Source organism: Chelonia mydas, chromosome 6 (assembly GCF_015237465.2).
Source record: "Chelonia mydas isolate rCheMyd1 chromosome 6, rCheMyd1.pri.v2, whole genome shotgun sequence".
Taxonomy (NCBI): Eukaryota; Metazoa; Chordata; order Testudines; family Cheloniidae; genus Chelonia; species Chelonia mydas.
This window is the reverse complement of record NC_051246.2, coordinates 1,175,596-1,201,121: the sequence shown is the minus strand read 5'-3', so window position 1 is coordinate 1,201,121 and position 25,526 is coordinate 1,175,596. Positions and strand designations below refer to the sequence as shown.

Below are 25,526 nucleotides of genomic sequence, written 5' to 3'. Positions count from 1 at the left end.
GCAAGCAACAGAGATCGTGTTTGTCCGGAGCTGTATCTTGAGCCAACTTTCCTCCTTGTTGCTCGGCGCTCGGCAGGGAGGGACAGGGCCCGAGGCCGACCCAGCCTTCAACCTCCCTCCTCCCGGCGAAGGACAGCGGGGTCTGGCGCGTTAGCCCAGGGGTGGGACCCGGGGTCGAGGTGGGTTCGTTTGGGCTGCCTAGGGAGACGTCTCCCTTTGTCTGGGGAGCCCCCGGGCGTGGGTTTTGGCTGGGTTGCAGAGACAGGCCAGGGAAGTTGCCCGGTTTGGGCGAAGGGAAAATCCCCGGCGTGTGTGTTGCGAATGGGGCCCCGCCGCAGGGCCAGACTCCGGACAGCCGAACGAGGGTGGGAGCCGGCTGGGCGGGAAGAGTCGCCCACCCGGCTCCCAGAGCCAGCAGCCGTTGGGGGCTCCAAGCAGTTCCCCAGGGCGGCTCCTGGCTCGTTCGCGCCCCTCGCCCGGGTCTAACGGGTCTTCGTGTACCTGCGACCCCCGGGCCGAAGGTGTGATACTAACCCCGTCCCCATCCCAGACGAACCGGTGTTCAACCAGATCCGGGCTTCGGTACCCAGAGTTCCCACCTGCTCAGCCCCACGGCAAGGCCCCGCTCAGCACCCTTGGGCCGGGATCCAGCCGGCGGAGGTGGTGGGATCACCTGGGTCCCTCTCTGTGGCCCCCTCTCGTCAGATCAGGTGCCCCCTCCTTCTTTTGTCCCCCAGCTAGGCCCGGTGCCCAGCTCGGCAATTTGGGGTGGTGAGAACAGACCCATGCCTGACAGAATAAACAGCCCACAATGACGACGGCTGAGAATCCAAGATATCGGAGAGCAGCATTTCATGCTTTAGGGTTTTAATTAGCACCTCGCTAGCCCAAATAGGCTGCAATTAATCAGCAACTAATTATAGAAAAGCATTGGTATCACAGTGCCCTAAGGGGAGGGTACAAGGAGGTAAACACACCGCGATAGGGGTTACCTGTGGAACTTCCTACCACTTGATTTTGCTGCTTGTTAATTTCATGAGATCATATAACCCTCTCTCCCCTCGCTGCCCCCCAAACCCACCGACCCTCCCCCCAATCCCTCACCCCCCTCACTGCTAATTCATCAACTGCTACTTCTAGTAAGGAATTGGCTTCATGATCTCTGGACTGCAAGCTAAGAAGGGTAAATGGAGAAAAGCTGCCCTTAGCCTGGGGAACTCCCTGCCACTGGGATCCCGCCAGGGCGTTCTCACTCCTGGTTCCTCGGTTCGGCCCAGTGCATGGCGATGCCCGTGAGGGACGCCCCGCTGTAGTGCCCGGTGAGGAAGGCCAGGTACTCGGTGCAGGACAGGGGGACGGCGTTGAAGGAGTTGCCATACGGCTGGCCGAAGAAGAAGATGCGCCCCTTGTTGGTGGAGACGATGAGCTGGTAGATGTAGGTGTACTGTTTGCCCGAGACCTGCGTGATCCGCTCATCGTCGAGCAGGGTCACCTCGAGCTGCGCCTTGGTCTCGGCCCCGTACACCTGGCCCCACGTCGGCCCGAACTGGAGCTGGATGCTGGGGGGCAGGGGAGAGGGGTGAGAGCAGCCCCCCAATATCTGGGTAGAGCCCCCCAAAGCCACCAACCCTCCCCCCAATCCCTCTCTCCCCTCACTGCCCCCCAAACCCGCCGACCTTCCCCCCAATCCCTCTCTCCCCTCACTGCCCTCCAAAACCACCGACCCTCCCCCCAATCCCTCTCTCCCCTCGCTGCCCCACAAACCCGCCAACCTTCCCCCCAATCCCTCTCTCCCCTCGCTGCCCCCCAAAACCACCGACGCTCCCCCCAATCCCTCTCTCCCCTCGCTGCCCCACAAACCCGCCAACCTTCCCCCCAATCCCTCTCTCCCCTCGCTGCCCCCCAAACCCGTCGACCCTCCCCCCATCTCGCCCCCGCCACGCACCCACTGATGTAGCTGTTACAATGCTCCCAGATCCGTAAAGCCCTGATGGGGCCCCATCGGTCCGGCCCTGAGTAGGAAAACGGGGTCCCGGAGGCCGAGCCGAACTCCCCGGAATATGAGTGTCGGCGCTGGCCTGGAACGAGGGAGCAAGAGAAAGACAGAGTGAAACTGGATCAGAGCCAGATTCATACACTGAATCGGGAGGGGCTGCGGGTCGGGAGTGAGGGGCGCCGGCAGGGCGGGGGGCTGCGGGTCGGGAGCGAGGGGCGCCGGCAGGGCTGGCGGGGGGGCTGCGGGTCGGGAGTGAGGGGCGCCGGCAGCGTGGGGGGCTGCGGGTCGGGAGTGAGGGGCACCGGCAGGGCTGGCGGGGGGCTGCGGGTCGGGAGTGAGGGGCGCCAGCAGGGCTGGTGGGGGGGCTGCAGGTCGGGAGTGAGGGGCACCGGCAGGGCGGGGGGCTGCGGGTCGGGAGCGAGGGGCGCCGGCAGGGCTGGTGGGGGGCTGCGGGTCGGGAGCGAGGGGCACCGGCAGCGTGGGGGGCTGGTTCTACTTACGTCCCTGTTCCCCGGCCGACTGAGCCAGGAGCAGGAGGGTCACGCCGAGGATTTGCAGGAGCAGCATCCTGTGCGGGAGCCGGCGAGAGGCTGAGCGCCCCGCATCTCACCCCCGCCCTGGGGCCTGCAGCCCTCCCAGGGGTGCCCCAGGAGGTGTGCTCCCCACCCCCCGGGGTGGGTGCTGGTGGATGCCCGAGGCTGAGAAGGGGCCCGTTACACGGTGCCAGCTCCCGGCTGAGGCCAAAGCCAGGCGGGCGGCTGGGAACCGGGCAGGGAAAGGCCGGGCGGCTCCAGGACAGGGGCCGGGAACCGGGCAGGGAAAGGCCAGGGGGCTCCGGGACAGGGGCTGGGAACCAGGCAAGGAAAGGCCGGGCGGCTCCGGGACAGGGGCCGGGAACCGGGCAGGGAAAGGCCAGGGGGCTCCGGGACAGGGGCCGGGAACCGGGCAGGGAAAGGCCGGGAGGCTCCAGGACAGGGGCCGGGAACCGGGCAGGGAAAGGCCAGGGGGCTCCGGGACAGGGGCCGGGAACCGGGCAGGGAAAGGCCGGGCGGCTCCGGGACAGGGGCCGGGAACCGGGCAGGGAAAGGCCAGGGGGCTCCGGGACAGGGGCCGGGAACCGGGCAGGGAAAGGCCGGGCGGCTCCAGGACAGGGGCCGGGAACCGGGCAGGGAAAGGCCGGGCGGCTCCGGGACAGGGGCCAGGAACCGGGCAGGGAAAGGCCGGGCGGCTCCGGGACAGGGGCCAGGAACCAGGCAGGGAAAGGCCGGGCGGCTCCGGGACAGGGCAGCCTGCGGCTGCCGGCAAAAGGGTCCCCAAGCGCCCCCCACCCAGAGACGTGGCAGGGAGGGCGCCGGAGGCAGCCTGCACCCTGGGAGGGGGAACCCCCCACCCCCGCGAGCTGGCCAGAGGCTCCCCCCCCCGGCGGACTCACGCGAGCAGGGCGAAGAGCCGGGGACGAAACCCAGCGAGGGGCGAAGCCCTGGGGGCCGCCGAGCCGCTGGCACCAGGGGGGAGGGTGCGAGGAGCCCTGGGGCGGGAGCTGGGTACCCCTGTGTGCAGACGTGCCCAGGCGTGTGCCCACGGGGCGCTGCCCCCCAGTTATCACCGGCTCAGCGCCCGCCCACCACTGCCCCCAGCGCTGATACCCAACGCTTGCGCCAGACCCGGACGGATGGATATCAGTCCCTTGCAGTGTAACGGCCCCGCTGGCCCCTCGACCAACGGCCCAGCCGAGAGCCCCCCGACTTATCTCGGGGGAGGCTGCGAAATCAGCACTTGGGGGGGGGGCACAACCACGGCTAACAGGCTCCCTGCTGACACAGCAAATCCTGCACCTAGCACCTCTGCCCCGAACCCTGCACCCAGCGACCCGCCCCCAGGGACTGGTGCCCCCCACGTACCCCCAAACTCTGCACCCAGCGACCCACCACCCAGGACTGGTGCCCCCCCACGTACCCCCAAACTCTGCACCCAGCGACCCACCGCCCAGGACTGGTGCCCCCGCATGTAACCCGCAAACCCTGCACCCAGGGACCTGCCCCCGGGACTGTTGCCCCCACGTACCCCCAAACCCTGCACCCAGCAACCCGTCCCCAGGGACTGGTGCCCCAACGTATCCCCCAAACCCTGCACACGCTGCCCCTCCAGCCGGCTCTGATCCACCTGCCCAATGAGCCCACGAGACGGGGTTCAGTAGCGAACGCGCCCGGCCATGTTCACTGTGGACGAGGCGCGGAGCTAACGCCCCGGCTCCGTGGGTCCAGGTCCCACTAGCCCAGTGCTCACCAGCTGGCCTCCTGTGCCCCGAACATTCTGCCCCAGCCCTGAGCCCCCTCCCGGAGCCAGCACCCTGTACCCCCTCCACACCCATGCCCTCTCCTGCACCCCAACCTCCCCTGCATCCCATACCCCCTCCTGCACCCCGAACCCCCCCGCACCACAATCCCCAGCCCTGAGCCCCCTCCCAGAGCCAGCACCGTGTACCCCCTCCTGCACCCCATACTCCCTCCTGTACCCAAACCCCCAGCCCTGAGCCCCCTCCCAGAGCCAGCACCCCAAACCCTGCACCCAATCCCAGGCCGTGAGCCCCCTTCCAGAGCCAGCAACTCGAACTCCCTCCTGTACCCCAACCCCCAGCCCTGATTCCCCATCCCAGAGCCAGCACCCTGTACCCCCTCCTGCACCCTGAACCTCCCCTGCACCCCAACTCTCTGCCCCAGCCCGGAGCCCCCTCCTGCACCCAAACTCCCTCCCAGAGCCCAGACTCCTCACCCCCTCCTGCACCCCAATCCCCTGCCCCTGCCCTGCCCCCCTTCCCAGAACCAGCACCCTGTACCCCATCCTGCACCCTGAACCTCCCCTGCACCCCAACTCTCTGCCCCAGCCCGGAGCCCCCTCCTGCACCCAAACTCCCTCCCAGAGCCCAGACTCCTCACCCCCTCCTGCACCCCAATCCCCTGCCCCTGACCTGCCCCCCTTCCCGGAACCAGCACCCTGTATCCCTTCCTGCACCCCAACACTCTGTCCCAGCCCAGAGCCCCCTCCCAGAGCCAGCACCCCAACCCCCCCCGCACCCCAAGATAACACTGTTATCTGGCCACCTTACATTACCACCCATCCCTTCCTGCCCCATCTGTCCCTTGAGCCGCCTCTTCCCTGCTACGAGGGACGGGCAGACGTTATTGTCCAGTTGTGTCCATGCCGGGCGGTGGGCCCGGGGCTTTGACGGAGACCTGTCGCTTTACGGTCGCGCTTTGGGGGCCCTTCCCAATAATTAGCACACATGGATAATATGGGAGGTGCAGGGGTCCTGTATATGGGTAGATAGGTACAGTCTGTGCGTGCACCCATGACACCCCCTGAGCGCCAAGCCCTGCCATCCTTTCCCAGGCTCGGGGTGTCCTCTGGCCCTTGGGTGTCGCAGAGAGTGACACACCCTGCCGGGGCCCTCGCCTGGCCGTGGCGAGCTGCGGGCCGAGCCTGGGACAGCCATTGTTCCCGTCTGCCCCACAGCGCTCGGGGCGCACAAGGGAAACCAGGGCGGTGGAGCAGGGACGTTACACGCGAGGCCTGGATAGAAACCTCTTGTCACGAGTGGCGGGCTGATCCCCCCAGCGCACGGCAGGGTTCAGTGACCATCCTGCGACACCACCCTCGTAACTCCGTCTGCGTTCGCGGCACGCAGCTCTGGACAGAGAACTGACTTCCCGCCGATCACGGCCTCTCCCCCGGCGCCTTCCCAGGCCTGCTCTCTGTGCGAGGTCACGAGGCTCGGAAACGAGGACCGTGGGGGTTGCAGCTCGCTCCCCCAGGCGCAGAAGGTCACAATTACCTTTGCCTTAATGACGATCTTCCCCTGACGTTTGTTCTCTTTGCCTGAAAAGCCCCCGTGATTAATGAAAGACCCCTTCTGTTCACAATTGCACTGTTTGTCACGGCAGAAACAGATGGGCCCTGGCTGTGTAACTCAGACCTTGTCTCACCTTGGCAAAACCCATTGGTCCAAATACCATGGTGATGGTTACACCGGCCGGAAGGGTAAAAGAGAGCAGTACCGCATCTGCTTCGAAAGTACAAAATTGACTTTTGTTGCAAGAAGAGAAGCACCGTAAAATCGCCGTCACGTGACACGTACGACCTACGACGCGGGACAGACTTACACCTCAGAACAAATGGCCCCGGAAGCCTGGTTATAACGATACAAGATACAGCATCCAGAGCTTAATTCCTGAAACAATGTGTTTAAAAAAACCAGACAGGGAAGCACGAGGATTAAACATTGAAATAAGCAAGTTATTACCTTTTTAGTTAAAACTTTTAATAACGATTGCTAAAAAATCAGATGATTTGCCTGATTTGTTGTATTAATTTAGTAACCAAAGGCATTTCCCATGACTTTATATTAACTTTATTCTCAGCCCTTGCTAGATGGAAATAAGGGAAAGCCACGTTGCAGACATTCGTCAGTGGTTGGGATGAGAAGCAGAGTTTGCATTTCTGTTGTTCGTATCTTCACGACCGTGAGGAGTAACTCCAGCTCTTGCGTTCCGGGGAGGTTAAATTAATTAATTCACTGGAATGATTTAAAGTCAAGTTTTGATCTTGTTTTCTCTTTGCTTGTTGTTCTGTTCAGGGCTTTGTATCTTTGGGAGGTTCCTGTAAAAAGCCACCTGAGCCAAGCGAGATTAACTCCGTCAAGGGATCTTAAGGTCCAGGCAGCTGTGAGTTTGGCAAACTGAGAAAGGACACACGGGGAAACGTAGCCGGCAGGTATCAATAGTTGAGAAAGAAGGCTGGATTTTGAGCTCCGAGCGAGGAGTGCAGCTTTGTGGGTTCAAGCAGTTGGGAACCTGCACCCCGGGTTTCTATCCTGGCTCTGAGAGCGAAGTGGGGGGAGTTACCTGTTCTTGCCAAACCTGCATTTGTCCCCCCAGGGCCTGTCGCTGTCGTCTGCATGCCCAGTGGCTGGCGGGAGGGCCCTTGAACTGGTTTGGGGCAACTCCGTGTCTTCACGCATCCGTTCTCGGCGTGAACCGGCTCAGGCTCGGTTTTCACGTTGAAATTCTTTTTTCTTCACTCCCCTGCGTTCGAGTCCCAGCTCCCGTCTCTGATTGTGTTATCCACGACTTCTTCCTCCAGGCACGCACGTCTCCTGTTCTGACAGGCGCCCGCCCGGTCCAGCCGTCACCGGAGCCTGGCTTCTCCCGTACGGTGCTGGTTGAACGGCAGTGGCCCCTTTCATGTCTGAATTTTGCTCAGGCCACCTTTTCCCATTTCTCTCCCCACTCTTCAGGCACGGGGGGGCTACCTGAAGCCCGCTGGTCACCACCAATATTTATAACAGGGGATGGCCCAGCTCTGGTTTTGCAGATTTTTTATAGCTTTTTCCAGTGTTTTATTCTGTTCCCGGGCTTGCTGTCTCCGGGCTGCTTGCCCCCGGGCTAGGAGAGCAGCAGCCAGTCCCAGGCCTCTGGGGCTTCTCCTGCTTCTTTTAACTCTTTTTGTGTTTCTGTTACTTGCCCCGCCAGTTTTGTGGCGTGTTGTCTTTCCCATTTAACAGCCATGGGCATAGTTTGCAATATTGTGCATTTCTGACTCTTCTTTTTCAAGGCTACAGTCTCTGCCTTACAGATTCTGTTCCGTGTTTCTTCCCCGCTCTCTTTTTAAAATTCACATGGACCTCTTGTGCTGGCAACCCAGCGTGACATCCAAACCTTATCACACGTGAGGCTTTTCAGGATGGGGTTAAGGGGTTTTCCTAGCTCGTAGCTTTCTGCCCTGTTAGACCGCGATTCCGACAGAGGGCAGCTCGCTTAGGTGACAAAGTTGGGGATTTTGGTAGCGTTTTACATGAATAGCGTGGACGTGCCTCAGTTTCCCCATGCGCTGCATGTGTAACAAGGTGGTGGGAGAGGATGTGTTGTTGCAGAGGAACAGGTGTGACCTCGCCTGGCAGCCGGGATCCCCAGACAACGGCCTGGAGATGGGGAACCCCAACAACGGGTGACCTGGAGACTACGAGGCCAGCCCAGCTTGGCTGTCAGAGGGGTCTGGCCAGTGGAAGGACAAAGGGCTGCGGAGAGACCCCGGTGACCTGACCAGCCGGTTCCAGCCAGAGGGAAACAAAGGACGGAGGAGAGAGGGCCCCAGCGACCTGGTTACCTGGGACGGAGGACAAAGGACAGGGGAGGAGCTGTTGGGGCCGGTGAAATCGGATGCCCAGCTGGGAAGCAGGGGGGCTCAGGACTGGGGGGAGGGAGCAGCCGGAGCCCCCTGGATGCAGGGGAGACTTGGATGTGCTGGGCCGAGGGAGGCCAGGCCTGAGGGCCCTGAGGGTTTCCTGTGCTGGGTTCAGACTCTCAATAAACCCTCCTGTTTTACGCCGGCTGAGAGTCGCTCCGGTCTGGAGAACAGGGGGCATTATCCCCTCTGGGAGTGGAGGCCCCGGGGGCCCAGAGCGAGTGGACCCTCTGAGGGGGCCCACGGGCGAGAGGCAGGCCTGCTAAGGCTCAGAGAGGTCCGGCTCCAGGAGGTGAACGAGCTTATCCCCCGGGAGAGGGGATTCGTTTACCTCCCTGGCCCCCTCTTCCAAAGAACGAGGCCTCCCCCCATGAGTCAATTACCATGTCAGGCCAGGCCCCAGCTAAAAACAGACCAGATCGGGGCCAGCGCCCCCTAGAGGGGAAAAGCCCCATGTCCCGATCCCCACCCCGATCCAGCCAGTCCCACCCAGGAGCGGGTCGGGGCCAGCGCCCCCTAGAGGGGAAAGGCCCTGTGTCCCGATCCCCACCCCGATCCAGCCAGTCCCACCCAGGAGCGGGTCGGGGCCAGCGCCCCCTAGAGGGGAAAGGCCCCATGTCCCGATCCCCACCCCCGATCCAGCCAGTCCCACCCAGGAGCGGGTCGGGGCCAGCGCCCCCTAGAGGGGAAAGGCCCCATGTCCCGATCCCCACCCCCGATCCAGCCAGTCCCACCCAGGAGCGGGTCGGGGCCAGCGCCCCCTAGAGGGGAAAGGCCCCATGTCCCGATCCCCACCCCCGATCCAGCCAGTCCCACCCAGGAGCGGGTCGGGGCCAGCGCCCCCTAGAGGGGAAAGGCCCCATGTCCCGATCCCCACCCCCGATCCAGCCAGTCCCACCCAGTAGCGGGTCGGGGCCAGCGCCCCCTAGAGGGGAAAGGCCCCATGTCCCGATCCCCACCCCGATCCAGCCAGTCCCACCCAGGAGCGGGTCGGGGCCAGCGCCCCCTAGAGGGGAAAGGCCCCGTGTCCCGATCCCCACCCCGATCCAGTCAGTCCCACCCAGGAGCGGGTCGGGGCCAGCGCCCCCTAGAGGGGAAAGGCCCCGTGTCCCGATCCCCACCCCGATCCACCAGTCCCACCCAGGAGCGGGTCGGGGCCAGCGCCCCCTAGAGGGGAAAGGCCCCGTGTCCCGATCCCCACCCCGATCCAGTCAGTCCCACCCAGGAGCGGGTCGGGGCCAGCGCCCCCTAGAGGGGAAAGGCCCTGTGTCCCGATCCCCCCCCCCGATCCAGCCAGTCCCACCCAGGAGCGGGTCGGGGCCAGCGCCCCCTAGAGGGGAAAGGCCCCGTGTCCCGATCCCCACCCCGATCCAGTCAGTCCCACCCAGAAGCGGGTCGGGGCCAGCGCCCCCTAGAGGGGAAAGGCCCTGTGTCCCGATCCCCACCCCGATCCAGCCAGTCCCACCCAGGAGCGGGTCGGGGCCAGCGCCCCCTAGAGGGGAAAGGCCCCGTGTCCCGATCCCCACCCCGATCCAGCCAGTCCCACCCAGGAGCGGGTCGGGGCCAGCGCCCCCTAGAGGGGAAAGGCCCCGTGTCCCGATCCCCACCCCGATCCAGCCAGTCCCACCCAGGAGCGGGTCGGGGCCAGCGCCCCCTAGAGGGGAAAGGCCCCATGTCCCGATCCCAATATCTGCGGCCGATGGTTTCTTTTGTCGGCTCCTGCTGCCGCCTAGTGGCCGATGCAGTTCAACGCCCTGGTCCTGGCTCCCAGCCCCCCCACTTGCCTCCTAGAGCTGGGGAGAGAACCCAGGAGTCCTGATTCCCAGTCCCCCTGCTCTAACCCCTGGATCCCACTCCTCTCCCAAAGCCAGGGAGAGAACCCAGGAGTCCTGGCTCCCAGCCCCCTCGCCCCCACTCCATCCATCTAGCTAGCTAGCTCTCTCCCGCTCTCCATACGCCCTATCTGCCTGCTGACCTTTACGTGCCGGGCTAACACCGACCCCGAGGCAGGGAGATCCGTAGCCCACCCTGGGGAGGGGCTCGTCGGGACCCCGCACTCAGCGCCCGGCGGTGTTACTCCGACCCGCAGAACAGCCCCGTGGAGCTCGAAACTCGTCTCCGGCGCTCCCCGACAGCCACTGGCCCAGGAAAAGATGGTCTGCCCCACCTCAGCTCTCCCTTGGTGGGCAGGTACCCCGGGCGTCTCATGGCCCACGTTGGCCTGGTCCCGCACACCCCGCCCCGCCGACGCCCAGCGCCCCGGGGCACCGCGCAGGTGCTGGCGGCAGCTCGGGCTGAAGTGTCCGAATCAGGCTGTAGCGGGGGTTACTCCCCGGACCGGTCCTGGAGCATCCCAAGGAGGCGGAGCAGAGAGACGAGCGTCGTACCCAGGTACCAGCCTCGTGGGCGCCGTCCTGCGCTCAGTACCACGGCGGGCGTTGGGAACAAGGGGGTCTTGTCGGAACCGGAACCCCAACTGGCCAAAGCCCCAGGAAGTTCATAAGACATCACAAAATCTGAGGCTAACAAAAGTTTCTTTTCCAATTCGCCCGTGTCTGGCGCTCGTTTGAGAGCCGCGTGCGAAGGAACCTGGGGCCTGAGGGGCAAAAGAGGGGTAACGAGTGTTTTAAAGTGATCCATGTTTCAAAAAATCTTGTCACAAAAGCTCTTGTCGTCCATCCCCCCCTTCCTTTTGTAGCGTTTCGTTTCTGTGATCACAAATGGCTCTAAAGGTGGAATGAAAAACAGGGTGGATTTGATTTAAATCATGATTTAAATCACTAGTCAGGAAGACTCGATTTAATCATGGATTTCTACATAAAAGTGCATTCTTCTTGGTTGTTATAACCTTCATACATAGTAGTCACAGGTAGAAAGGAAAACTTCATTAAAATATTCCCAAACTGGGTCTCTCTTACGGCCTGCTGCCATTCTCGGTTTTCCCTTCTAGGGAGAGGATGGTCTGGTAGACCTCAAATCAATGAAGGCCACACTCAGAAAGACCTCAAGACTTCTGGAATATGCTGCTCAAACAGGTTCACTTCTGTTTCTGCTGCCCGGCCCTCCCTTCTCACCTTGATCTCCAGACTTCTCCTTGTCCAGATCGATGCCGCCCCCAACAATCTTCTAGTCACAGAACTTTTTGAAACGTTGCCCTTTTAGGGCGAGGTAAGGGATTGACTCCGGGTACACAAATTTGCAGAGGGACAATAAGGTTGAGGTCTGTTATCCTTCACCTCTCTATATTATTTATTTATTTCAAAACATTTTTGCTGTTAACAAGCACGTTACCTCTGGAGACACAAATCCCCAGTCTGAGAACTGCAAAACGAAGCCTCTCGGATGGTACCTTCTAGACTGAGCACTGGGTCCCATTGGGTCGATAGAAAGATGAACCTCAATAGTCCCTACAGAAGCTCCTGGATCCCCATAAGATTGGGGCCCTAATCCATGAACTGTTGGAACTCATTTACAAAACTTTTCTTAAACATGACATGAATATATTGTCTCAGACTGTAGAATTAGAAGTTATAATCCCTATTCCGTGAGCAGATATCCAAAGCAGTGGCTTGCCCACCAAATGCCAGCTCGATTCGTGCTGCCCGGGCGTGGAGTGTGATTTCAAATGCAAACCACCACGCGACAGCCCAGGCTTTGTGGGTTTTGTAATTGTTTCGTTTCTGCAAAGTGTTTTCCTGGCTTTTGCCAAAGTTTTTGTCGCTGACTTTGGGGTGATGGCAGGGTTTGTGTTGGCTTTGTGGCGGTGTTGCTTTTTGCCAGGTTTTTTCCTTGTCATTTTTGCAACGGTTTCTCCTTCTTTTGGCAACGTTTTTGCTGCTGATTTTGCATGGTTGCAATCTTTGCCTTTGCTGTCTTTGCAGTGTCTGGGGTTCAGCGGTTTTGCGACTTCTTCCTTGTCACTTTTGTGACGTCTTTGCTGTGAGGTTTTTGCGATGGTTTTTCCCGGTTCTTTCTGCAATGATTCGGTAGTTTTTACCGTTGTTGTCCTGGTTGTTTTCGCAACGGCCGTGGTGTTGTTTTCATGGGGTTTTGCAAAGGCGTTTCCTTGATGCCCTTGCTGTGGTTTTGCAGTGGCGGATTGCCTAGTTTGGTTTTGAGGTCACGGAGTTTCGTTATGGTCCTGGGCACATCAGGCAGCCCGGCCCAGCTATGGGGATGCCAGGCTGTCCTTGCAAAAGACAGTGGCCCAACACGTGGGCAGGGTCTGGAGAGAAGAGACCACACCTTTGGGCAAAAGGGCCGTCGGGGCGACGGGTTTCCCCCAAGCCGGGCTGTGCTTACAGATCTCACAACCCAGAGCGGCAAGTTCCCTTTTCTTTTGGCTGCGGCTGCAGTCGGGGCCGGATTCACCTCGGGCAAGTTGCGCTGTGCCCTGGGCACTGAGATTCGCACCCCCCCCGCGGGGGGGGAGGGGGGCACGATCGGCAGACCGGAAAACCGAGCGCCCGGTGTGTCTAGGCGCTCCGACGGCCAAGAGGCGACCGTGGCTGCGGGAACGGCTGCCGGGCCCAGAGCGGGGCTGGTCCGTAGCAGAGCGGGATTCGTTTGGGGGAACCGGGGCCGGGAACGTCCCCTAACCGAGCGCTCAGCTGTCAAACAGGACCTGCTCCCGCGACGGGGCCCGAGAGACGCGGCCTGGAGTCACGCTGAACCCTCACCCGGCGCGCGGCCGGAACCCGGCGGAGCCAGGGCAGGCCGGGGGCCGGGCCTCGGCACCGACTCCGGGGTGCCCCGGGGCTCAAACACCCATGGGGGGAAGATACTCAGCACCCCCCCCACAGCAGGCCAGTGACACTGCCCATCAGCCGCTTGGAGGAGGGTGGAGAGCAGGGAGCGGCAGGTGGGCGGGGCCTCGGGGGAGGGGGTGGAGTGGAGGCGGGCAGAGGTGGAGCGAGGGCGGAGCCTTGGGGAAGGGGCGGTGCAGGGGCGGGGTCTCAGGGGAAGGGGCGGAGCTGGGGCGGGGTCTCAGGGGGAAGGGGCAGTGCAGGGGATAGGGCCACAGTTCAAGCAATTGACTGTACAATTTACCAGTTTACTGACTGTGTATCTCCAGACATCCCCTTCCATCTACCCCCGTCTCTGTCTCTCTATCTCCCCCCATCCACCCCCTCTATCTCTCTCTCTATCTATCTATCCCCATCCACCCCCTCTGTCTATCTGTCTATCTATCTATCCCCATACACCCCCCATCTATCTATCTATCTATCTATCCCCATCCACCCCCTCTGTCTATCTATCTCTCTCTCTCTATCTATCTATCTATCTATCTATCTATCCCCATACACCCCCCATCTATCTATCTATCTATCTATCTATCTATCTATCTATCTATCTATCTATCTATCCCCATCCACCCCATCTATCTATCTATCTATCTATCCCCATCCACCCCATCTATCTATCTATCTATCTATCTATCTATCTATCTATCTGTCTATCTATCTATCCCCATACACCCCCCATCTATCTATCTATCTATCCCCATCCACCCCCTCTGTCTATCTATCTATCTATCTATCTATCTATCTCTCTCTCTCTCTCTCTATCTCCATCTTTCTCTCTATCTATCTATCCCCATCCACCCCCCCCCCCCTCTCTCTCTCTCTAACCCCATCCACCCCCCCCTCACGCCCCCCACCCCCTGCCCGATTTCTGTCCGGGGGATTTTTCCCAGCTGGGCGGAGTCTCCGTCCCCCCCCGCCCCCCCGCGCCGTTGCCTTTAACAAAGGACCAGCCGGAGCCGCCGCATCCTTGCGCCGCCCGCGCCGCCGGGCCTGGGGCCGCTCCCGGAGCCCATCGCGGGGGGACCCCCGCGCCCCCCCGCTGCCCCCCAGCCCTTCGCCCCCCCCCGCTGCGCCCCCCCACGCGTCCCCTCCCGCTGCGCCCCCAGCCCTGCACCCCCGCCCCGGGGCTCGGGGGGGATGGATGCGATTTAGGTACTGGGGGGGCCCTGTGCCCCCGATCCCGCCCTGCCCCCCCAGCCCAGCCGGGGTTGTTTACAGTAGGAGCTTAAAGTGCAGCCCCGCCAGCTTCTCTCCCCCGACACATCCAGCCCCCCAATAACCCGCCCAGAGCCCCCCGCTTCCCTGCCCCACGGACCCCAATTCCCTGCCCTCTAAATCCCGGCCCCGCAGCCCCCAATTCCCTGCCCCCCAAATCCCGGCCCCACAGCCCCCAATTCCCTGCCCCCCAATTCCCTTCCCCACAGCCCCCCAATTCCCAGCACCCCCAGTTCCCACCCCAGCCTCTCCTCATCCTGCCCACTCCTCCAGACACCTCGGTACTCCCAGCATCCCCCCCCACTCGCCCCATTAGGGTCTGCTTCTCATCCCATCCCCCCACCCCCCTAATCCTCCCCTCCAGCCTCCCGGCTCCAGCCCCCCACCCCTGCAGCACCTGCCCATCCCCCCGAACCCCACAGCTGCTCCCCAATGGCCTTCCAGGGCCCCAACCCCGCCCTCCAGACCCAGCTATGTAGCAATGTTCTGGGGGCACTGACAGGGCTGATCCAGCCCCCCCTGGCAGCTGGGCTGGGGGCGCCCCAGAAATTTTACTGCCCCGCTGGGGTGCAGGGGGGGTCGCCCCAACAGCAGCATCAGCCGGCGCTGGCCCAGACCCCGCCGGCACCGGCCCGAATGACGGTGGAACCCGAACCGGATCGGCCCATCGGCTACGGCGCCTTCGGAGTCGTGTGGTAAGAGCCGGGGGTTGGGGGGCGCAGGGCCGGGCTGGCAGGGGCTGGGGGTCGGGAGTGAGGGGCACCGGCAGAGCTGGGGGCGCAGGGCCGGGCTGGCAGGAGCTGGGGGTCGGGAGTGAGGGGCACCGGCAGAGCTGGGGGGGCAGGGCTGGGCTAGCAGGGGGCTGCGAGTCGGGAGTGAGGGGCACCGGCAGAGCTGGGGGGGGCAGGGCCGGACTGGCAGGGGGGCTGCAGGTCGGGAGTGAGGGGCACCGGCAGAGCTGGGGGGGGCAGGGGGCTGTGGGTCAGGAGTGAGGGGCACCGGCAGGGCTGGGGGGCAGGGCCGGGCTGGCAGGGGCTGCGGGTCGGGAGCGAGGGGCACCGGCAGAGCTGGGGGGGGCGGGGCTGGGCTGGCAGGGGCTGCGGGTCGGGAGCGAGGGGCACCAGCAGGGCTGGGGGGGCCGGGCCGGGGTTGGGGGGGCTGTGGGTCGGGAGTGGGGGGCACCAGCAGGGCTGGGGGGCAGGGCTGGGCTGGCAGGGGCTGTGGGTTGGGAGTGAGGGGCACCGGCAGGGCTGGGGGGGCTGCGGGTCGGGAGTGAGGGGCACCGGCAGAGCTGGGGGGGGCAGGGCCGGACTGGCAGGGGGGCTGCAGGTCGGGAGTGAGGGGCACCGGCAGAGCTGGGGGGCAGGGCTGGGCTGGCAGGGGGCTGCGGGTCGGGAGTGGGGGGCATCGGCAGGGCTGGGGGGCAGGGCTGGGCTGGCAGGGGCTGTGGGTCGGGAGTGAGGGGCACCGGCAGGGCTGGGGGGGCTGCGGGTCGGGAGTGAGGGGCATCGGCAGGGCTGGGGGGCAGGGCTGGGCTGGCAGGGGCTGTGGGTCGGGAGTGAGGGGCACCGGCAGAGCTGGGGGGGCTGCGGGTCGGGAGTGAGGGGCATCGGCAGGGCTGGGGGGGCAGGGCTGGGCTGGCAGGGGCTGTGGGTCGGGAGTGAGGGGCACCGCGTCCGTCTGTCTCCCCAGGTCGGTCACGGACCCCCGGGACGGGAAGCGGGTCGCGCTGAAGAAGATGCCGAATGTTTTCCAGAATCTCGTCTCCTGCAAACGGGTGTTTCGGGAACTCAAGATGCTCTGTTCCTTCAAACATGAGAACGTGAGGGGGGGGCGGGGGGCGGGGGGTTTGCCGGGGGCACCAGGATGGCAGGCGTGAGGGTTTAGGAGGGATGGGGCAGGGGTAGCAGTTGTGGGGGGCTGTGGGTTGGATTGAGGGGGGGTGTTTATGAAGCCCTATAATTTACCAGTTTACTGTATGGAGGATGCCGTGGGGCTGGGGGTTGCAGTGGGGCTGGGGGCTATGGGTCAGTGGGTGGGGCTGTGACAGAGGAGTGGGGGTTGCTGTATGGAGGATGCCGTGGGGCTGGGGGTTGCAGTGGGGGGCAGAGGGATGGGGCTGGGGGCTCTGGCTGGCCAGTCCCAGGGACGCCATGGGGCTGGCTCTGGGACCCTGTGGGGGTATCTGGGGGCTCCCCTCTTTTGTCTCACCCCCCCATCGGTGCCCCTCAGGTGCTGTCAGCGCTGGATATCCTGCAGCCCCCCCAGATCGACTGCTTCGAGGAGATGTATCCGCCCGCGTGGGGAGGGGCTGGGGGGAACCGTGGGGGGTTGCCCTGGGGGGTAACTGGCAGCAGTGGGAAGTGCCGGGGGCGGTTAGGGGTCCAGGGGGGTTATTGGGGGCAGAACTTGTAGCTACCTGCTGACAGAGGGGAGGCTGGGGGCAGGGAGCTGGGGGGCCAGGGGGGGATGGGAGCGGGAGGGCCATGGGGCTCTGCCCCCCGAGCTGCGCCCTTGACCCCGCGCCGGGCGGTAGCTACGTGCTCACGGAGCTGATGCAGAGCGACCTGCACAAGGTGATCGTGTCCCCCCAGCCGCTGAGCGCCGAGCACATCAAGGTCTTCCTCTACCAGATCCTGCGCGGTGAGACCCAGGGCCCCCCCAAACCTCCCCGGGCCCCCCCCAAACCTCCCTGGGCCCCCCCAAACCTTCCAGGGCCCCCCCAACCTCCCAGGGCACCCCAGGGCCCCCCCAACCTCCCAGGGTGCCCCAGGACCCTCCAAACCTCCCAGGGCACCCCCAACCTCCCAGGGCACCCCAGGGCCCCCCCAACCTCCCAGGGTGCCCCAGGACCCTCCAAACCTCCCAGGGCACCCCCAACCTCCCAGGGCACCCCAGGGCCCCCCCAACCTCCCAGGGTGCCCCAGGACCCTCCAAACCTCCTAGGGCCCCCCAAACCTCCCTGGGCCCACCAAAAACCCTCTAGACCCTCCACGGACCCCCAGAGCCTCCCAATCTCCCCAGGCCCCTTGAGCACCCCCCCAGGCTCACCCAATCCCCAGGGCCCCCCAGATATCCATCCTCAGCCACCCCAATACACCATCCCCAGTATACTCCAACCCCCCCGCCCCCCACCGGGCCACCCTGCCTCCCCCCATATGTCACCGGCCCCTTCTCGGCTCCTGCCCTCCTCCCCCGCTTATCTCGGCACTGGGGGGGAAGGGGGAAGGGAACCTGGGTGGGGTCCCTGAGCAGGGAGAAGGGCAGATTTCAGGGGTCCCCAACCCCCCCCCCACAACGCTGCCCCCCTCCCTGCAGGTCTGAAATATTTGCACTCGGCCGGCGTTCTCCATCGGGACATCAAGCCAGGAAACCTGCTGGTGAACAGCAACTGCGTCCTCAAGGTGAGAGATGCCCCCCAGCCTCTGGGATGGGACCCAGGCGTCCGGGACGGCTCCCAGAGACCGGGACAGGGGAAGGGACCCAGGCGTCCGGGACGGCTGCCAGACACCGGGACAGGGGAAGGGACGCAGGCGTCCGGGACGGCTCCCAGAGACCAGGACAGGGGAAGGGACCCAGGCGTCCAGGACGGCTCCCAGAGACCGGGACAGGGGATGGGACCCAGGCGTCCGGGACGGCTGCCAGACACTGGGACAGGGGAAGGGATGCAGGCGTCCGGGACGGCTCCCAGAGACCAGGACAGGGGAAGGGACCCAGGCGTCCGGGACGGCTCCCAGAGACCGGGACAGGGGAAGGGACGCAGGTGTCCGGGACGGCTCCCAGACACCGGGTCAGGGGAAGGGATGCAGGCGTCCGGGACGGCTCCCAGAGACCGGGACAGGGGAAGGGACGCAGGTGTCCGGGACGGCTCCCAGACACCGGGACAGGGGAAGGGACGCAGGCGTCCGGGACGGCTCCCAGAGACCGGGACAGGGGAAGGGACCCAGGCGTCCGGGACGGCTGCCAGGCACCGGGACAGGGGAAGGGACGCAGGCGTCCGGGACGGCTCCCAGAGACCAGGACAGGGGAAGGGACCCAGGCGTCCAGGACGGCTCCCAGAGACCGGGACAGGGGATGGGACCCAGGCGTCCGGGACGGCTGCCAGACACTGGGACAGGGGAAGGGATGCAGGCGTCCGGGACGGCTCCCAGAGACCAGGACAGGGGAAGGGACCCAGGCGTCCGGGACGGCTCCCAGAGACCGGGACAGGGGAAGGGACGCAGGTGTCCGGGACGGCTCCCAGACACCGGGTCAGGGGAAGGGATGCAGGCGTCCGGGACGGCTCCCAGAGACCGGGACAGGGGAAGGGACGCAGGTGTCCGGGACGGCTCCCAGACACCGGGTCAGGGGAAGGGATGCAGGCGTCCGGGACGGCTCCCAGAGACCGGGACAGGGGAAGGGACGCAGGTGTCCGGGACGGCTCCCAGACACCGGGACAGGGGAAGGGACGCAGGCGTCCGGGACGGCTCCCAGAGACCGGGACAGGGGAAGGGACCCAGGCGTCCGGGACGGCTGCCAGGCACCGGGACAGGGGAAGGGACGCAGGCGTCCGGGACGGCTCCCAGAGACCAGGACAGGGGAAGGGACCCAGGCGTCCGGGACGGCTCCCAGACACCGGGTCAGGGGAAGGGATGCAGGCGTCCGGGACGGCTCCCAGAGACCGGGACAGGGGAAGGGACGCAGGCGTCCGGGACGGCTCCCAGAGACCGGGACAGGGGAAGGGACGCAGGTGTCCGGGACGGCTCCCAGACACCGGGTCAGGGGAAGGGATGCAGGCGTCCGGGACGGCTCCCAGACACCGGGTCAGGGGAAGGGATGCAGGCGTCCGGGACGGCTCCCAGAGACCAGGACAGGGGAAGGGACCCAGGCGTCCGGGACGGCTGCCAGACACCGGGACAGGGGAAGGGACCCAGGCGTCCGGGACGGCTCCCAGACACCGGGACAGGAGAAGGGACCCAGGCGTCCGGGACGGCTGCCAGAGACCGGGACGGGAAGGGACCCAGGTGTCTGGGCCTGTTCCACTAGGGGGCCCTGCAGTGCTCCCCAGAAACTGGGATGGGCCGGGAACCCAGGCGTCCGGGTTGGGTTCCCCGCAGCGTTCCCGGGGGGACCCAGGCGTCCGGGCTCACCCCCCTCCCCGCGGCAGATCTGCGACTTCGGGCTGGCGCGGCTGGAGGAGCCGGACGAGGGGCAGCCCATGACGCAGGAGGTGGTGACCCAGTACTACCGGGCCCCCGAGATCCTCATGGGCACCCCCCACTACGGAGCCCCCGTCGACCTCTGGGCCGTCGGCTGCATCTTCGCCGAGCTGCTGAGCCGGCGGGTTCTCTTCCAGGCCCCCAGCCCCATCCAGCAGGTGGGGGGATTGGGGGGAGGGGATCTGGGGGGAGGGGAGAGGTGGAGGAGGGGATCTGGGGGGAGGGGAAGGAGTGAGAAGGGGATGGGGGGAGGGGAGAGGTGGGGGAGGGGATCTGGGGGGAGGGAAGGGAGTGGGGAGGGGATTGGGGGAGGGGAGAGGTGGGGGAGGGGATCTGGGGGGAGGGGAGAGGTGGAGGAGGGGATCTGGGGGGAGGGGAGGGAGTGGGGAGGGGATTGGGGGAGGGGAGAGGTGGGGGAGGGGATCTGGGGGGAGGGGAGAGGTGGTGGAGGGGAGGGAGTGGGGAGGGGATTGGGGGGAGCGGAGAGGTGAGGGAGGGGATCTGGGGGGAGGGGAGAGGTGGGGAGGGGATTGGGGAAGGGAGGGAGTGGGGAAGGGAATCGGGGGGAGAGGCTAGTGGGGGGTGGGTTGCATGGGGGGAGGCTCTCGCACCCCCCAATAACTCCCCTCCCTCCCCGCAGCTGGACCTGATCACCGACCTACTCGGCACCCCCCCCTCCCCACGCCCTGCGCTCGGCCTGCGAGGGGGCCCGGGCCCACGTGCTGCGGGGCGCCCACAAACCGGTGAGACCCCGGGGGGCCATGGGGGCTGGGGGGAAGGTATGGGGGGGCTGTGGGAAGTGGGGGGCTGGGATCAGGGTGGTGAGCTGAGGGGGATGTGGGGGGGCTGGGATCAGGGGGTGGGGCAGGGATGGGGGGCTGGGATGGGGGCTGGGCAGGGGATGCGGGGGGCTGGGACGGGGGCTGTGGGAAGCAGGGGGCTGGGCGGGGGAAGCGGGGGGCTGGGACGGGGGCTGTGGGAAGCAGGGGGCTGGGCAGGGGAAACTGGGGGCTGGGACGGGGGGCTGTGGGAAGCAGAGGGCTGGGCGGGGGAAGCAGGGGGCTGGGACGGGGGGCTGTGGGAAGCGGGGCGCTGGGCGGGGGAAGCAGGGGACTGGGACGGGGGGCTGTGGGAAGCAGAGGGCTGGGCGGGGGAAGCAGGGGGCTGGGACGGGGGGCTGTGGGAAGCGGGGGGCTGGGCGGGGGAAGCAGGGGGCTGGGACGGGGGGCTGTGGGAAGCGGGGGGCTGGGCGGGGGAAGCAGGGGACTGGGACGGGGGGCTGTGCGAAGCGGGGGGCTGGGCGGGGAGCCCCACTCAGGCTCCGCGTCCGTCCGTCCGTCCGTCCAGCCCGCGCTGTCCGTGCTGCACCTGCTGTCGGGGGAGGCGACCCACGAGGCCGTTCACCTGCTCTGCCGTCTGCTGGTCTTCGACCCCGTGAGTCGCCCGGACGCCAGGGTCCCGGGGAGCACTGGGGGCTCCCCGCCCTGACACTGGGGTCCCTGGGAGCGCTGGGGGTTGCCTGCCAGGACGCCGGGGCTCCTGGGAGTAATGGGGGTTCCCTGCCCGGACGCTGGGGTCCCTGGGAGTAGTGGGGGTTCCCCGCCTGGATGCGTGGGTCCCCGGGAGAGCTGGGGGTTGCCCGCCCGGACGCCGGGGCCCCTGGGAGCGCTGGGATTACCCCCCTCCCGGATGCCGGGGTCCCTGGGAGCACTGGGTTGCCCCCCCCCGGACGCCGGGGCCCCTAGGAGCGCTGGGGGTTCCCTGTCTGGACGCTGGGGTCCCTGGGAGTAGTGGGGGTTGCCCACCCAGACGCCTGGGTCCCTGGGAGTGCTGGGGGTTCCCCGCCCGGATGCCGGGGTCCCTGGGAGCACTGGGGGTTCCCCTCCCGGACTCCGGGGTCCCTGGGATTAATGGGGGTTCCCTGCCCGGACGCCGGGGCCCCGGGAGCGCTGGGGGCTCCCCGCCCGGACGCCGGGGTCCCCAGGAGCGCTGGGGGTTCCCTGCCCGGACGCCGGGGCCCCAGGAGCGCTGGGGGTGGCCCGCCCGGACGCCGGGGCCCCGGGAGCGCTGGGGGTCCCCCCGGACGCCGGGGTCCCACGCTGGCTCTCGGCAGGCCCGGCGGATCTCGGCGCGGGAGGCGCTGGCCCACCCGTACCTGCAGGAGGGTCGACTCCGCTTCCACACGACCATCTGCCGCTGCTGCCCCCGCCTGGCCTCGGGGCGCGTCTACGCCCCCGATTTGGAGCCCCCCGCGGCCCCCCGCTTCGACGACGCCGACGAGCGGGCCCTGCGCTCCGTCTGGCAGGCCAAAGGTGAGCCCCGCCGCCCCCCGTCGCCCCCCCGTCGCCCCCCGCGGTCCCCTGTCGCCCCCCGTCACCCCCCACAGCTCCCCGCCGGGCCCCACACTCTGCCCCCCGGCGGCCCCCCGCTTCGACGACGCCGACGAGCGGGCCCTGCGCGCCGTCTGGCAGGCCAAAGGTGAGCCCCGCCGCCCCCCGTCGCCCCCCCGTCGCCCTGCACGGCCCCCTGTCGCCCCCCATCACCCCCCACAGCCCCCCGCCGGGCCCCACACGCTGCCCCCTGCTTCGACGACGCCGACGAGCGGGCCCTGCGCTCCGTCTGGCAGGCCAAAGGTGAGCCCCGCCGCCCCCCGTCGCCCCCCCGTCGCCCCCCCGCGGTCCCCTGTCGCCCCCCGTCACCCCCCACAGCTCCCCGCCGGGCCCCACACGCTGCCCCCCGCGGCCCCCCGCTTCGATGACGCCGATGAGCGGGCCCTGCGCTCCGTCTGGCAGGCCAAAGGTGAGCCCCGTCGCCCCCCTGTCGCCCCACCGCCGGCCCCCACACGCTGCCCCCCACCGGGCCCCCCGCCGGGCCCCCGCGGCCCCCCGCTAGGCCCCACACACGGCCCCCCGCTTCGACGACGCCGACGAGCGGGCCCTGCGCTCCGTCTGGCAGGCCAAAGGTGAGCCCCGCCACCCCCCGTCGCCCCCCCGTCACCCCCCGCCGGGCCCCACACACTGCCCCCCGCGGCCCCCCGCTTCGACGACGCCGACGAGCGGGCCCTGCGCTCCGTCTGGCAGGCCAAAGGTGAGCCCCGCCGCGCCCCCATCGCCCCCCTGTCGCCCTCCACGGCCCCCTGTCGCCCCCCGTCATCCCCCACAGCCCCCCACCGGGCCCCACACTCTGCCCCCCATGGCCCCCCGCTTCGACGACGCCGACGAGCGGGCCCTGCGCGCCGTCTGGCAGGCCAAAGGTGACCCCTGAGGCCCCCCCTGTCGCCCTCACACGCTGCCCCCCGCCGGCCCCCTGCTGCACCCTGCTTCACATGCTGACCCCCCCGCCAGGCCCCCAGTTGCCCCCCCACACTGACCGTCCCCCACTGGGGACCCCCGTCGCCCCCACATGCTGACAAGCCGCCCGCCGCCCCTCCACCGCCCACACACACTGAGCCCCCCCAACGGGCCCCCACACTGCCCCCCCGCTGGGCACCCGCTGCCCCCCCGCCGTCCCCACACTCTGACCCCCCCACAGGGCCCCCCCTTGCCCCCCCACACTGACCCTCCCCCGCCAGGCCCCCATCGCCCCCACATGCTGCCCCTCCCCCACTGGGGACCCCCTTCACCCCCACACACTGACCCTTCCTGCCTGGGCCCCCTGCTGTCCCCCATCACCCCGCACACTGACCTACCCCGGGGCCCCCACAGCCCCCCTAAAACTGACCCTCATCCCCTGGGACCTCCTGCTGTGACCCCAAACCCCTAATACCCCTCCAAACCCCCCCCAAACACCAGCCCCCCTTGCATGAACCCCCATAGACTCCCTCTAGCTCCCACAGCCACCCTCCACCCCCACAAGGGACCCCCCCGGTTTGGATCTGTTCCCCACACCTCCTCTCCAGCCCCCCCAGTGAATTCCCCCCCTGTGGCCCCCCAGATCTGGAGCTGCCCCCCTCTTTTGCAGAGCTGGTTCACAGCTTCATCCTGGATCAGCAGAAGGGGACGCGGGTCCCGCTGTGCATCAACCCCAACTCGGCCGCCTTCAAAACCTTCATCCGGTGAGCGCCCCCCGCCCCACGGTGCCCCCCCCACCGGCCTGCGCCCCACGGCGCCCCCCCCACCGGCCTGTGCCCCACGGCGCCCCCCCACCGGCCTGCGCCCCACAGCGCCCCCCGCCCCATGGCGTCCCCCCACCGGCCTGCGCCCCACGGCGCCCCCCGCCCCACGGCGCCCCCCCCCCCACCGGCCTGCACCCTACGGCGCCCCCCCGCCACCGTCCACACCACAGCACCCCCCGCCCCACGGCGCCCACCCCACCGGCCTGTGCCCCACGGCGCCCCCCGCCCCACGGCGCCCCCCCCACCGGCCTGCGCCCTATGGCGCCCCCCCGCCACCGTCCGCACCACAGCACCCCCCGCCCCACGGCGCCCACCCCACCGGCCTGTGCCCCACGGCGCCCCCCGCCCCACGGCGCCCCTCCCACCGGCCTGTGCCCCACGGCGCCCCCCCGCCCCACGGCGCCCCTCCCACCGGCCTGCGCCCCACGGCGCTCCCCCCCCGCCACCGTCCGCACCACAGCGCCCCCCGGTGCCCCCCCACAGGCCTGCGCCCCACAGCACCTTCACCCCATCCCACAGCCAGCCCCCCACCCTGCTCCCCACAGCTCCCCCCCAGCCCCCCGTGCTGCATTCGGACGCTCGTTCCCCCGCAGGTCGACGGCCTGGCATTCGTCGAAAGTTTCGAAGAAGGACGAGAGATGAAGGCGGCTGGCGGCAGATTTGGGGTTCGGGGGTGGCCAGAAGGAAGGAGAAAGGGGGGGACGGAGCCAGCCGGCCTCGGCGGGACACACCCCGAATTGCCTGCTGAACTGGGGGGAAAAGACCAAGGGTCCTGGAGCTGAAACGAAAGGGACCCCTCGAGTCCGTGCCGCAACACGGCCGCCCCTAGCCCCCCCCCGAACCTCCCTGCACCCCCAAACCCCCTGAGTCTGCACTGGGAATACAGCCACCCCCTGAGGCCCCCCAAACCCCCTGAGTTTGCACTGGAAAAATGAACCCCACTGCACCCCCAAATTCCTTTGAGCCTGCACTGGAAACGAGACTCCCCGTCTCTTGCCTCAGCAACCCCAAATTCCCCTGTCTCTGCACTGGAAAGCTGAGCCCCCCAAACCACCCCACAGCACCCCCAAAGTCCTCGTAGTTTGCACTGTCAATGCCCCCACCCCCGAACCTGCCCTGCCCTCCTCGTTTCCCCTGCGTCTGCTCAGGAAACACGACACCCCCCCCGGCCCCCCAAAACGTCCCCCAAGCACCCCTGAATTTCTCTGAGTCTGCACTAGAAACAAACCTACCTTGAGCCCCAAATCCCTCCCACGCCCCACCCCCCAAGCTCCCCTGAGGCTGCACTGGAACCAGGAGCCCCCCAAAACCAGCCCTTTCCCCCCAAATTCCCAAGGCTGCACTGTGAATACAGCCCCCCTCCTTTCCCCTTAACGCTGCCCCAATTTCTCTGCGCCCTGCGCCCCCTCTTTCCCCAGCCCCACCCCAGCAACCCCCGGGGCCCCATTTCAGCCCCCAACCACTGACCTCCCCCCCAGGAGTTCCCCCCCCCACCAGCCAGCGCCCCACAGCGCCCCCCGCTGGGAGAGGCTGGGAATTTGTATGAATTCACTGCTCCCAAAATCTCCGCCCCCGCCCGCCCCCCGGCGCTGTGGCTGTTTCCGGCCCGGGTTTAATTTCGGGTTTCGGCGGCTCTGGGCTGCGGCTTCGCCCCGATTCTCCCCGCTGGTTTTTCCTTGCAAAGGGGGCGACCGAAAAGACCCTGGAAACTTGGGCCGCTCGGGCGCGGGGTTGGGGGTTTCGTAACTGAATCGAACCGGCCGGCTCGGCATTAAATTCTGCTGGCACGTTCGCGGCCGGGCTTTTCCTTCCAGGGCGCGGGCGAGACGCGGCTGCTTCTGGGGTGGGGCTCTGGTGATACAGGGGACCCCTCGCTCGGCGCCGGGACGTGGCCCCTCTGGGGCGGGGGGGGCTGGGCACATGGGGGACCCCTCGCCCGGCCCCGGGACGTGGCCCCT

The 25,526-nt window shown here is 66.7% G+C and overlaps 2 protein-coding genes across 2 annotated transcripts; one reads left to right on the top strand and one right to left on the bottom strand.

Moving 5' to 3' along the window:
• Window positions 1–1,134: 1,134 nt before the first annotated feature.
• Window positions 1,135–2,563, bottom strand: LOC119566238 (zymogen granule membrane protein 16-like). The gene is made up of 3 exons (XM_037898640.2): window positions 2,497–2,563; window positions 1,946–2,078; window positions 1,135–1,559 (listed from the first exon to the last, which is right to left on the bottom strand). The coding sequence occupies exons 1-3, from the start codon at window positions 2,561–2,563 to the stop codon at window positions 1,250–1,252; spliced, it is 510 nt and encodes a 169-aa protein (XP_037754568.1). The 3' UTR covers window positions 1,135–1,249.
• An 11,463-nt stretch (window positions 2,564–14,026) lies between these two features.
• On the top strand, window positions 14,027–24,355 carry LOC119566508 (serine/threonine-protein kinase NLK2-like). The gene is given in 12 exon segments (XM_037901465.2): window positions 14,027–14,951; window positions 15,949–16,078; window positions 16,489–16,544; window positions 16,793–16,899; window positions 17,575–17,660; window positions 19,403–19,612; window positions 20,095–20,124; window positions 20,126–20,197; window positions 20,802–20,888; window positions 21,568–21,766; window positions 23,415–23,508; window positions 24,162–24,355. Coding segments are annotated over 12 exon segments (1,383 nt in total). The 5' UTR covers window positions 14,027–14,688; the 3' UTR covers window positions 24,211–24,355.
• Window positions 24,356–25,526: the final 1,171 nt, after the last annotated feature.